At 36.8% G+C, this 14,214-nt stretch overlaps 2 protein-coding genes across 4 annotated transcripts in view; one reads left to right on the top strand and one right to left on the bottom strand.

Moving 5' to 3' along the window:
- The window catches only part of lca5 (lebercilin LCA5), a 142,376-nt gene extending 136,285 nt beyond the window's left edge, over window positions 1–6,091 (bottom strand). The window contains exon 1 of the mRNA XM_039747767.1: window positions 6,005–6,091. The gene's annotated coding sequence lies outside the window, so the exon portion shown is untranslated. The remainder of the gene's footprint in view (window positions 1–6,004) is intronic.
- A 194-nt stretch (window positions 6,092–6,285) lies between these two features.
- Window positions 6,286–14,214, top strand: part of sh3bgrl2 (SH3 domain binding glutamate-rich protein like 2) — a 77,211-nt gene continuing 69,282 nt past the window's right edge. For 2 of the 3 annotated variants that reach the window (XR_005632958.1, XM_039747762.1), the window contains exon 1: window positions 6,291–6,550. Coding sequence is in view for 2 of the 3 variants with exons in the window: in XM_039747762.1 (XP_039603696.1) it covers window positions 6,506–6,550 (45 nt within the window). In the remaining variant the exon portion in view is untranslated. Of the gene's footprint in view, window positions 6,551–14,214 lie in introns of all 3 variants that reach the window. The other variant, XM_039747763.1, reaches the window with a different exon arrangement.

The raw sequence follows: 14,214 nt of genomic DNA, 5'->3' as shown, positions 1-14,214 counted from the left end.
GGAAATGTACTTACGCACAAAAAATCCAGATGCATAAATTTGGGTGTTCGCCAACTTTCACGTTCTTCCGCTACATAAATCCCGGTCAGCATGGAAATTAACGCACGTGCACGCGCCTGCTGTCCCACCCCAACTCCTCCCAGAATTACGCCTCTTTGAATATGCAAATCAATATAAATAGCCCTTAAGCTCAGTGTTCTGTGAAAAGGCAATGGCAAAAGTACGAGGAAAAATAGAAGAATTTCAGTGAACACCAAGTGGAGGCAAAGAAAAATGTACTATTTGTTGGTTTAAACAATGGTATAAACAACAAAAGGAAGCTGATCGAGTGACATAGCGTGTCGGAGAAACTCGAAAGCTCAAGTTCACAAAGTCGTACAGTGCCGAAATAAAAAAAGAAGTTGTCACATATCAAAGTCGCCATGAAAAGGAGTCGTAGTCCATCGTCTGAGTGTCATATGAAAGCTTATTAGGGTACAGAGAAAAAAAAGGCACACAGTGTGAAAAAAGCACGAAATGTCAACTTTAACCTCTAAATTTCCACTTTAATCACTTAGTTTATGTTGTCATTAAAGTAGAACGTCATAAACTTCATCTTAAAATCGCTTAATTTACTAGTTTCTCAAATCCCATTGTAACTAAAGTAGCACGTTAAATGCTTTGTTTTGTATTTGATCTTCTATGTGCTCTATGTGCGTGAATCACTACGTGCTTCTGTTTTTTCTCTTCCTCCGACAGGACACAGAATACATTATATTTGTGATATTACAGCTCTCTGAATAATTAAAATACTGAGAAGTATATGTGAAATCATTTTCATGATGATATGAGTTAAAGCATGTTATTAAACATGGTAACACGGTGGCGCAGTGATTGTTCATGTCTTACGCAAGATGCTTGCTGCGCCATGCATGAACTTCGATGAAATACTTTATTACAGAAGTACTGTCTCTTTCAAACGTACTAACCCCCAATTCCTGTCCTTCCTTTTCTTTCTCCAAATACCCAGTCGCCACACAATCAGCTCTGTAATAGACGTTAAGCCATCTGTAAGCTTAGGGCGCCGATTTTTCAAAACTTTTAAGGATCATTGAAATATCTTCATAATGTTTAATTATTCTATCCATCTATCCATCCAGTGTTGCGCCAGCCACAAGAAGAATACAGCGCGAGGCAGGAACAAACCATGAACGAAGCGCAAATTACTCGCTAGTGCTGCGGTACCGTGCAGTTAAAGTTTTATCTGTATAATAAATATATTTTGCTGCATTTCATCTTAAAAATGATATTGTCATCATATGTAAATACGCGCTTTATAAAGTCGCTCAAGATGTGCAATATTATAACTGTATCATAAGTACAATTACCTCACTGAAAACTTTCAAGTACAAACAGTTCTACAAAGAGCACTTGATGGAGTGATTGAGTGCGTGTATAGTTCTTGGGATGAAACTGTTTGTGAACTGCGAGGTTCGAACAGGAAAGATTTTGAAGTGTTTGTCGGATGAGACCAGTTCAAATAGCGAATGGCTGAGGCAGCATGTGCTCGATGCTGTATACCAATAATTCTCTTTCCGATCAGCTGCTGTACTCCTGTGATTCCATACTCAGATACAGTGATATAAATACTCCGAGTGGTGCAGTGAGAGTAATATGGAAAAAGATGATCCGATGTGGTAACCCCTAACAGGAGCAGCTGAAAGAAAAAGAAAAAGGTGCAGTGAGAGTAACAACACTAAAGCAGCTATTGTATTTAGAATAGTCTGACAATTCTGTGAACCATTATATTGTTACAGGTTAATTACAGTCAGATGCATTAAACTAATAAACAATATGCGGTTAATTTCAGTGTATTTATAAAGCGGCGTCAGGGATGTGGATCTGAAAAAAAATGATAAACCACACAGGAACAGTAGCACTGCTTTGAAGCTGGGTGCCGCCAGTCCGCAAAACCAAGCGCAACGACAGGGTATGAGCATCATTGAAATGTGCGTGGCTTTACGCCAAGTTTAGGTTTTATACATCGTGATTTGAATGTGGAAACATTCTTACGCAACATTTCTGTGCGTACGCACCGTTTATACATGAGGCACCTGGTGATTCCAAATTGGCTTTGTATGATTGCAGGTGTCTAAATGAACTGGTCTTGTAAAAGACTGGTACCTGTCCAGGTGTATTTTATGCCTTGCACCTAGTGCTGCCAGGATAGCGTATTGCCCCTTGCAATACTGGATTGGATTAAGTGGGTTGGAGAATGTGATGTTATGCTATATTGTTGACAATGTTCTTTGTGTGATGAGGAGTTAACGATGACTACCTATGCCCACAATGTATGAAGCTGAATTTTCTATTATATACCTGCAGGCTAACACAGGAATTTCAGAGAATCAGAGTCAAATTATCGTTTGCAATTTCAATACCCACCACTGTATATGGAATAAAATACAAAAGTACAGATGCAACAGGTAGATAGACCTGTGTTTTTAACATATTTCTATCTCTATTAACCAACCTCTAAATTGAAAGTTGATAAAAAAGCAAAGATGAGCAGTTGTTGTTACATTAAACAGTAAAATGAAATATAAAAACCTACATGTAGCTAGCACATGACCTTCTCCATATTTACAGCATGATTACAGTATACAGCATGAGTTTACCAAAATACTGTATTTGCAAGATACAAGACCACTTGGTATATTTTTCACATTTAGCCCATTATAAAGGAAAATCTATTCTTTTTTTATCCATATCTTATTTCTGTAACTAATCATATGAAATATTTGGACTCTCATTTTTGCTTAACTTTAAACTTCTAATTAATATATCAATTCACCTTTAACTCTGTGAATTTTTATTAACTCTGTTATGCATGTGTGTCTGGGGTTCCCAGACAAGTTCAACTGAGGTAAGCAATGCCACTCTGGAACAAGAGGGGGAGTTGTCGCTACTGGTATACTGCCCTTTTTCCACAGCCCAGAGAAGATGCCCGGTGAGGGCACTCCCATCTACCTGTGACTTCTGGAACAATTCCCACCCCTTCCAGCCAATCTTTTACATAAACTGACTGCACAGAAAGGTGGTGTTTTTAAGCAACATTGTTATCCCTAACTTCCCCAACTGGACACTCTCACATCATTAACTGAGCCTTGATATCCTGTCCATACCACAAACTGGAGCAGTGACAAGATACAGCCTTGACAGAGTCCAACATCTACAGTGAACAAATTCAAATTAATACTGAGAATTCTAACAGCTCACATTGTGTTCATATAGGTAACAAATAAAACTCAAGATCAGCCCTGTTAGGATCCCTCTGTAGTAGGAACACTTTTACTAAATATGTGGACCATCATGACACTGAATAGACACATTAACTACAATATCCCAACAATGGTAACTGCTTGCAACATCTCCGTTCAGATCTCCTTAAAACACCATAGTAGTTTCAGCAACAGTGATGGGATCCCCCATCCAACAGAAGGGCATGTCAGTTGTGAATGTCCATAACAAACACCTTGCTCAAACCTGAGGAGGCTTATAAGTGTACCAGAGCACCATGGTCCAATGTCACTGTCAGTATTTATTTTGCCTAACCAGAGGCCATATGTTTTGGACACTCTGGTGAACATGGGATAAAGCTGTTAACTAATCACCACTTAGTAGTGACTAGGGAATACTAAATAAGCAGTTAGGGTGTCCTGGAAATGACTGGCTGAGGCTTCTGTTCATGATGAGTTAACCTTCTAGAGTACCTCCAAAAGAACTTTCCATATGCTGAGTGAAGACAGGGACATTGAGTCTGAATGGACCTTGTTCAAGACCTCAATTGTGGAAGCAGCTTCTAAAAGCTGTGGCCTTAAGGCAGATGGTGGAAACTCTAGCACCCAATAGCAGACAGCAGAGGGAAAGGAATCTGTCAGACTGAAGAAGGTGGTCTTTTGCAAAATGCTTACTGTGGGATTTCCTGACTTGGTTGAAAGGTACTGGCAGGCCCAGTAAACTGCTACAAAAGTGTTTGCTGCAAAAGCTTGACCATGGGAGTAATCCGGAGTGGTCATGGAGAGACTACTGAGACTACTATTCAAAATGTAAAAAAATTACAGGAGGAGCTGGGGTAGTTTTGTGATAGTGGCCATCCCAACTCACAAACTTAAAGCTGCACATAAAGATCTTAAGTAGAAAAAGCAAGTTTCTGTCACAAAAAATAGATCCTGGTAATTTAACAACACCATAAAATGTAATTAGTGTTTTTTTGAAATTTGAGTTTAGTTGCTGTGAACACTATGTTTGAAAAATGTGCTTTAAAATCTTAACAGACTGAGCTTAGGAATGAACTCAAAATTCACACAAGTCTTTCTTTCAAAGTTCTAAATGCATATGGCAAATTTTGTGAAGCTTTCAGCAGTTGTTGTTATTGCTATTGCTAACTTTAAAAGTTTCGATCTGAAAAGATGGAATTAACCCAAAACCAAGTCAATTTTGAAGATTAATGAGTTCAAGTTAACCACAATGTTTAATACGAATTGGTCCATTCAACAACAGAAACACAGATGTGCATCTTTTAAAAATGCTCACAACAGTATAGAAGTATCAAAAAATGTTTTTCCTTTGAAAACTTGAAGCAGATTTTTTTCATTAAAACAATACTTCCTCCACATATGAAACACAGAGCAAGTAAAAATAAGTGCATAAAAATGCTACAAAGCAAAATGACCCTGTCATCTCACAGACTCACTCACTCAGTCCCTTTTATTCCACTGAACCTGAGGTCATCTGATCAAGGGATGGTGTCTAGCATCAGGGTGCCTGTGGATGACAGCCTCATAATAATCACTCCTCATGTCTGATATAAAAATACTTAAACTCTGGAATCTGAAAAATTGCACCAAGCCATTTGGACACTGATCATAAGCAGCTGATTATTCCACTGCATTCAAAAAAGACAGTCCATCCATTCTTCCATCTTCCAAACCCACTTTTTCTGAGGGTTGAGTTGCAGCTGGACATCTAATATTACAGTACACCTGAGCACAGTCCATATAAAACAGTCTAAAGATGTAGATTTCTGATAATCAGGTGAATACAGCAACTGATATGTTTCTTTGAGTTTGTGGGATGCAATTGAGTTTTCAGTCTGTCATTTAGTAATTGGCTGCTTTTGGAATTTGCCAAGATTATACAGTATGCACATTTTTAATTCTTGAATATTTTAATGTTTTAACATTTAGTTTATATGACAACAAACAGAACTTTGCATAATTTGTTCCTCCTGTTTATATACGTTCCTTTGCACACTTGTACTCAATGCCTCAATCGCCTTGCTGTTGATTTCATGGTTTTCAATCTGACAGATACACATCTGCACAAAATATAATTATACAAGTAAAAAAAAAAAAAAAAGAGCAACCTTCATGGGAGGGCCATGAGGGCTGCAAGATGTAATTCCAACCATGAACTCAAAATATATTTTATGAAAGTTCCAACTGATATATCATTTATGGAATTATGATTCATCTTGCTCCTCCACAGCCCTGCTCAGGATAAAGCCTGTATAGAAAATGAATGCATTGATAGGTATTTCGTAAGAATCTGGACTCTTGAGGTTTCTTAGTTTACCAACTGCCAGTCAACGATGGAGCAAACAACTAGGTCAACGGATAAACCTTGTACTATTTGCACGTGGTTAAATTTCCCAAAACAACAAATCTTTCAGCGGATATGTACTCACAAAGTAATCTCTGCGTTGGTAAAACAATAAACCTGACTCGTTAGAATAAAAGATGGAATAAGACTTTCAGTATAATGACACTGTCCATTAACACCAATAACTTAATTCAAAATAAGATACCCGCTTAAAAGACAGCACGCTGTCTCTGTATCCCACTGAGATTGAATAAAGCGGTGGCATGACTCCTCAACGTACACTCATATTAAATAAACTAACGAACAGGTGTCAATATTTTATACCACTTGCTGATTCAAAGTTATTTAGTTACAAACATACTTTATCGTAGATATGAGCTAGTAATTTCTACATCACTGACTCGTCCTGTTTTAGCCGGTTAGCTTGTCTTCACTTCCATTTTTGATACCTTTCGCATTTAGGGATTTTGTTGATGTAACGTCATCTTTTTTCTTATGCTGGGAGTTGTAGTTTTTGGAACTTACATTTCAACAACGATGGCATACATGCACACCAACCTTAAAAACCCCATCACCCATAATGCACTGGTCCTGAAGTTTATTGGTGCGAAGCGGAGTTTAGAAGGCGGGTTTCAACGCTCCCCTGAAACCCATTAGTGCCTGCTGGTGGAGAGAGCTGTGAACGCAGATGGGCGCGTTATTATAATAATACTAAAGCATTAGGTTAGCGCTTTCATTTGCACCTGGCTGTAACTGACAAAGCGCAAAATAGTGACTTTGCAGCTATCACATGCAAGTTGGATAATTAAGAGGAAATCTTTTCCGTTGCTGAACAGACCTCGACATCATTTAATTATTAATAATGGTCATTCGCATTTTTGTCGCTTCTTCATCTGGTTCTTTAGCGGTAAGTGTTATCCTGGAGAAAGCGCTTGTTGCTGCTGCAGGTATATATTTAGTGCCGTTTATGTATAACTTTAGGTTATGACTATTGTATTTTCTCTCGATTTGGCAAGTGTTTTAGTTGTGTCATCTGCCCCGAGTGCAGTTCATTTTCAGGATGTATGTAATATAGTTGTGTATATAATCCTCGCCAAATGTAGGATTATAATATGGTAGGCGTTCCGTTTTAAATATGATGAAGCATTCCTGTATGGAGACAGTGCATAAGAGTCGTGCACTATACCCCTTTTTATGTATAAAAATCATTTTATATTGACATTAGAGTTGATTTTTTTTAAGTGTTCACTTTTAGCATTTATCTTTTCCTTAAACGTGTTGCGCATTCCTGAATCGTATTTCCTTATGCATTTTGTTTATTAAACAATTTTAATCTTTGTTAAATTAAATGTGCCGCTTTCTGAATTGTGCATTCGTAAATGCCATCGCACTATTCTACAACTCTGTTTTGCAAGAATGACTAAATGAATTGTATATTATGCGTTTCTTTTTTTTTTTTCCCCCTCAGCATTGTGTAGTCTAAAATGTTTACTTGCAAGGTCGCACCTGCGTACCTTCAGGTGAATATAGTATTTTCTGGAATTCATCGCGTAATTGGAGTTGCTCCAATGTGAACATTTATCCTGAAGTGCCCCTCCCCGCTGTCATAATTTCTAATTTACAGCAGGCGTATCCCGTATATTGCGAAACCTATTACTTTAGTACCACTGTAATCGTGGCACTTTTCTAAAATACAGTTGCGTACAAGGTTAATGGCATTTGCAAAATACTTACTTAATTACAACAAGTACATTAAAACATTAGATTTCAATTATCATGATTTGTATTTAACAGCCTTAATGGCATGTTCTCGTTTAACTTGTCTCGGCGGTTGGGTGTGTTCACTATCACACCCATGGAGGCTTTTTTAAAATTCTTATCTGTTGACTGTTGAACGAACACAGCCAGCTACAACAGGAACCATCCTATAAACTTGGGGGATGGTTTTAAGAGATATTCTAGGATTAATAATTAATACAAGTTGTTAACAGAGGCTAAAATCCTACTCGCATCTGACAGTGCATTCTGCAACGTGGTTTTTGATCGAAATGGATGTGGTAGTAGCCTTTTTTTTAATGATCACTTTCATGAGGATTGGCGACGAGAGTTTGTGTATTTATTATTATTATTAGTTTTTTTAAGATTTATTGATATATTTTTGACAATATGGTCACAGTTGGAGGGCACAAAAGGAACTTGGTAGGAGTCAACTTATAGGTTTTGCCCTGCTTGCATCATACAATTAACAGCATTTACCATCATAAATTGTCAACTGTCACTTTAACATGCCAGCTAACTGTAAAATAAACAGTATGTAGTATTATAATCTGCTCATGTCACTTTGTTCAAACTTTTCACTAAATCAATGTGCTATAATCTTTAAAATACCAGGGAAATTCGCAGTTTGAAGTGAAGTAAGGTATTTAGGCTGCCCCCAAATAAATCTTCACAATATTTCAAATGATCGTCACAGCTTATTACATGTATCATCTTTTCCTGCTTGTTTAACGTACGCTTGCTTTTTTTGGTTTAAGCAAATGTGCAAGGTAAATGATCTGCATTTTTCCTGTCTAAGAATACAAGTTCATCATGACTGATCTGTCTTATGCATGCAACTTTTGCTTAAGAAACAACATTTCTAGATGCAGAAGAATAAAGAAGTATTTCTCTATACACGGTTTATACATTTGTTAAATTAAAAACTGAACAAATCATTAGTAACACCACATCTTTTGTATCTAGTACTACTGTGGGGTCCAGCAATCTATCCCCATAGCTTGGACTGCAGGACATCTCTAGGTCCACTCACATACTGTGCCTATTTAGATTTGCCAGTCAACTGAACATGCACATCTTTGGGGATATTTTTGATAAACCTACTAAGAGTGTGTCCCTACAAAGGGGAGGTGTCTATATTTGTTTGGAAAATCATACAACATAGGGTGTTTTTTGGTTTTTATTAGTAAAATATCCTTTTCCGAGTCTGTAGCATAATTTTACTTAATAGCAGTTTGCAGCGCTAAATGCCTTGAAGACTAAAAATGGTGTTGCCTGAATTTTACCAACGGTGCTGTATGAAATTAAAGTAAGTATATTATATCAATCCCTTCAGAAAGAAGAATTACATTGTAACTAGAAAGTTGTTAATTTGATTTGACCTCAAGAAGCAAGAAGAAATTTTGTCTCATGTATAATTAGGAAAATTGTAATAGACTACACAGGTTTAGCAGATTTTCCCCATATTTGACCTTTCTGAAAAGCAAATTCGAGAAGGAGGTTGAAGCAAAGCATATAACTTAATTTACTTACACTTTTAGTAGACATTTGATACTCTTCCTCTTCCAAACATTACATTTAAAGCTAGACACTATTGATGGTAATTGTGCACTGCACATCCTGATGCAGAAATTTGACAGTTCTGGGTGGGTGACTTATGCTACATTCAGGCGTTGTGGGAGAGATGAGTCTCCCACTGGGGTAATTTCACATACATTCTATTTATGTGCAAATGGAAAAATTCAGAGGTGATCTTGTTTTACCCAGTTTTTAAGTAGTGATATCACTTTTACTTTATGTACAGTAGCACATGACTACAGCTTAATTAATGAAAATTAATAAAAGAGGTAGGAGGCACAAATAAATTTTCAATTCCCAATAACTAACCATAAATTCCTGGTTCAAGTGTGTGGTAGGAATTAACATCTAAATTAAAGAAAGCAGGCAAGAGAAAAAAACGTTTCATTGTATCTTTTAATTACTCCTTGGCAAAATGCTTTAGAGGGAGCATTCTTCAAAAGTAGTCTATTACAGCATGGTCAGAATGATCACCGAATGAAAGCAGAAGCTCATACTCCTTGATAACTGAACTAATATAACAATGCTGATTAATGCTTAATCTGATTGGTTAAAAGACATGAGGTGTTTAGCATAAATCACAACCAGCTTAAATAAAAGTCCTTTATATCCTTGTTCCTCAATATATTTTAGTTTAGACATTACCCTTGAACCCTCGATGTATGTGACAACTGTCCAGTTTTATTATTTACAGGACATCTGCTGATCCCTTATCATACATATGGCGTATTATATCAACCTGCTCCCGGTAAAATCTTGTCTTTGTTGTTCACTTGACCTTTGCCTGGTTTCCTGATTTGCCTGAACAGGTTTCCAATGTGTATTAACCCTTTTATACTTTTAAGATGACTATGTGAGCCCTATGTCCTAATTTTCTTCCACAAGTGCATGGATGTACAATTCTGGTCATGAGTTTTTTGGTGATGAGTAAACCTGGCAGTGGCACATTATTATTATTATTATTATTATTATTATTATTATTATTATTATTATATCATTTTTAGGAAATTACCAACTTGGTGTAAGTATGAACAAAGTCAGAAAATTGTCAGATGAAGCACACAAATTGTACTCATAAAAGACACATTTTTATAATTTCAGAGAACTTTTTATTAGGTGTAACATTTAAAAAAGGGACTGAATTATTGGCCAGTATTTGAAATAATGGGGGGTTGCCATCTTTAAAGTCAAGGAGAAAATTGTCTGATTACCACCAGATACAGATGTGTACAGCCTTTGTCACACATGCATTTCTATTCCTGAAAGAAGTAGTATGCTCCAGTGGCTTTGAAGAAGGAATAGAACAGTGTTCAGGAGCTTACAGTAGGTTTTAAGAACAGATAAATGCAGTTGTTTTTGTCTTTATATATGTTTATCTTTGTATTTCACTGTTCTTTTTTTCGCTTTGTTCTATAGTGTTTCTTGTGTCTTTCAGACATCTTTTTTGCTGTGTAAAGTAGTAGTTTAATAAATAGAATTAATGCAGCACTTATTATGCTGCTTGCCATTGTGTTTTCATATAGAAAAGGGTTAAGATCTCTGTCTGAATAAATCCCAGTAGATTCCTGTGATTGTTAACCAATAGTTTCTCCTGGATACATGAGTGAGCAAGGTTAGAGATTACATAAGAGAAGAATGCTACACCTAGGGTAAAGCAGACTGCTAATGTGTTGACTCTGATATAGTGATTAAAGTTGTGAAATTTCCAAAAGACACCAAAGCTGGAGGAACAGAAAATACTGAAGAGGCAGTGAGATAAGAGAAAACAAGGCTTGGGTAATCTACTGAAATGTGCAAACACTGCGCAGTTTGGTACAGATAAGTGTTGCATGCAGTTGCAGAGCAACACTGACCTACTGAAAGTAAACTCTAAACAGTATTTACACTGTGACTGCATTCTCATCCTCCAATCAATGAACAGAAGCAATGTAAAAAAAACTAAAAGTCAAATGTTGAAGGTAAATGGATTCATATTATTGTTTAACTCTGTAAGACATTATCTGAAAACATTATCTACACTTCTGATTTAGCATTTTAACCTGTGAGGAGAAAAACTACCATGTACATCCACAACGTAAAGGCCATTTTCTGCTCTGATAGGGTATAGGAATTAAGCCTCATTGGTCCTGAACATTGAAGGCTTAGTTTGCACCTAAACCAGGATTCTATTTTTAAAACTCTGTGTGGATTCCAGTGTGAAAGCAATGTGCACATCAGAAATCTGATAAATACGTACTGCGCTAAAAAAATAAAAAATGATATATAAAACTTGTCATATACACATTTGTATGCATTTTTACTTTTATAAATCAGTCATCTTGTAAATGTGTGTGACCGTGCCTAGAAACTTGCTCGTTTGCCATCCTGAAATACTCCTGTATGGACCATGCTAATCAACCTCATACATACAGTGAATAGATCTACCTGTAAGGTGAGATAATTGCAACAACAGAATGAATTCAAAAAACAAAAATGTTGAAGAGTGCAAGAAACAAATTATAGGCATGCAAAGAACCTTTATTTGGTGACCTAAGTGCAGGTGTCGCCAACAAGCACAAATACATTTAATGGCAACATTTTACTGTTGCCATGAATGCCATGAGCTCTACCAGCTGCACCATGTATGAAATATTAAAGAAGAAAAGGTCCAGTCTTGGACAAAGAAGCAGATTGCTTGTTGCAGGCAGAGTGCAAGTACAATGGGAGAAGGAGAAAGAACATCTGCACTCTCTGCTTTCGATCTGCAAATGGCATCTGTAATTGAGATGACATTTGTCAGTCTCATCTTAGCATCACAGATGAGTGTGTTAATGGAATGGAACTGCTTATGGTTAACAAAAGTGGCATTATTCTTGCTAAATGCCCTTATTGCAGCAAGAATGCAGTCAGTTGTGCTGGTTATGTTAAAATCAGACACTGAATAAAATTGTTTACTTGTACACCCACACCATACAGAAATTGAATGTAGTGCCTCATCATTTGGTTTATGACTTCCAGCACAGCAGGCATGATGCAGCGTGGCTGTGATATTCCTGACCTGCTGGCAAATTCTGTCTGGTAGGTGCCTATAACCAGAAATCCAGTCATTGTTAAATTCTATATGTGAACAGGTATAGCCCGACTTTGTCTGTTTTTCAGTGTCTTGCCCAACTCCGTACATAGTTCCAGGCTAATAAGCCAATCATCATCATGGGCAAAAAATACAGCTATCTGTCAATATATCATTGCTATTCATATTCATCATTGCAAAGAAGGAAAATGTGGAAAGGCACTTTCGAACTGTTCATAAAAACTACGAAACTGACTTCCTTCTGAAAAGCGATCTGAGAAAGAGAAAGGAAAGGAAAGGGAACTAAAATCGCAGTTGAGACACAATGGAAGGCGTGTGTGCAACTTGACAGCATACGCTACAGAGCAGATTGAAAATTGTCTATCAGACTTTATCTAATGGGAGAAAAAAGTAACGATTCGAGTGTTGCCCAATGTAGCTGAGTAAGAGTAGCATTTCTTCCTCACAAATGTACTCAAGTAAAAGTAAAAAGTATGGTGCAGTAAAACTACTCATAAGTACAATTTTTTGAAAAAGTTACTCAAGTAAATGTAACGGAGTAAATGTAACTCATTACTACCCACCTCTGATACTCAGTGTATATATACACAGAACACACATGAAATGCATGTGTTCCAAATAACGATATAGTATTTATAAAAGGTGTGATTTTGCTTGACTTCTCACTCTATACAACTCCAAGCAACTGACACACAGGTAAACAGACTTCAGCTGGGAAAACTGTGTGCCGGTGGGGGATTTTGATAGCAGACTGCTTGCTGCTTATCAACACATTTAAAGGACAAAAGACACTGACAGAGAGGTGAGAAGCGATTTAAGGTGGGACGGATCTACGAGTTTTTTCATAGGCCCTGGTAATTCTAGTATTAATAAACTTAGACACCAGATGATTAGCTAAACATATGCAGAGGATAACCGCTCTCTCCTTGTACGCATTATAAATGGCAGCTCCAGTATAGCCTTGCCCAACAAGTCTTACTAAGTCAAATAGTTCTCACCCGTTTCCCATATCCATGGGGGCTAGACAATGATGTCCCCTCTACTCTTTAATCTTGGTTTTGAAACTCTGGTGGTGGACATTTGCTCTTATCCCTTAATCACTTCAGTATCTCTACATGGTACCTTCCATAAAACCTGTTTATGCAAGGACAGTGTCCTCCCCCAGTCTCTTCCCCTGCCAGTTCCATTTTTCAAGACCTGTTTGGCAGCAGATAATCTGCTGCAGACACTATGCCAAAATTCTTATCTAAACTCCCTTTGCAGGAATTAACTAAACTTGAGCCCATAAGTGGAAATAAACTTGAGAATAAATTGAAAATTTCTCCTCTTATAAAGAAATTACTTTGGTAATTTTTTTTTCACTGTAACTAGTGCATAATGATAAACAATATGATGTGGCATTTTGTCTATAGTTCAGACACCTTGGGGCCGGTGCCTAGCTGCCCTATCCTTCTTTCCATTCGTTCATCCATCCAGCCAATCTTGGTTTATGTTATAAAGACTCCCCTCTTTGTTTTGTTCAGCAGACTATCATGTAGTAAAAGGTTTTGCTGCCCAAGCTGATTTGCTGTTTTAAAATCTCTTGCAGCATTTCTGTTTATAATGTATTTGTATGTAACTGGTTATAGTTAAGTCCTACTTGAAATCCTTTTAATATTTTAAACAAATGGCTTATTTATTTATTTATTTAATTTTTTTTAAGGGTCCATTGAATTGCATTAGATTAATCTTGGAGAAGGATGATAAAGAATGAAAAACAATTTCACCAGCCAGTAAACTGTTTGTTCACATAGGAATTTCACAAGGCAAACTGCTATTCTGACATTTAGAAATTTGCGGCAAATGGTGCTATTTAAATTGCATTACGTTTCAGAAGCAACTTTCTCCCTTCAAGCCATATAAGGTTAATTTTTAAGTTGGGAGTCTTTATGAATGAAACTGGTGGTTGAACATTTACAACAACTGGTGAATTTAGTATAGTCAACATTTTATATTGAGAGTTAATGTATTTATTTAAAGAAGCACACACAAAATAGCAAAATAGGATAATACATGTAGTATTATAATAACCCCTCTAAACTGACCTTTCAGTTGATGCTAACATGCACTTGGCAGAATGTAGCTTTGATGTCCGCAATGTGCATTAT

This window comes from Polypterus senegalus, chromosome 3 (genome assembly GCF_016835505.1).
Source record: "Polypterus senegalus isolate Bchr_013 chromosome 3, ASM1683550v1, whole genome shotgun sequence".
NCBI classification, from domain to species: domain Eukaryota; kingdom Metazoa; phylum Chordata; class Cladistia; order Polypteriformes; family Polypteridae; genus Polypterus; species Polypterus senegalus.
This window is presented reverse-complemented; position numbering and strand designations above follow the sequence as displayed.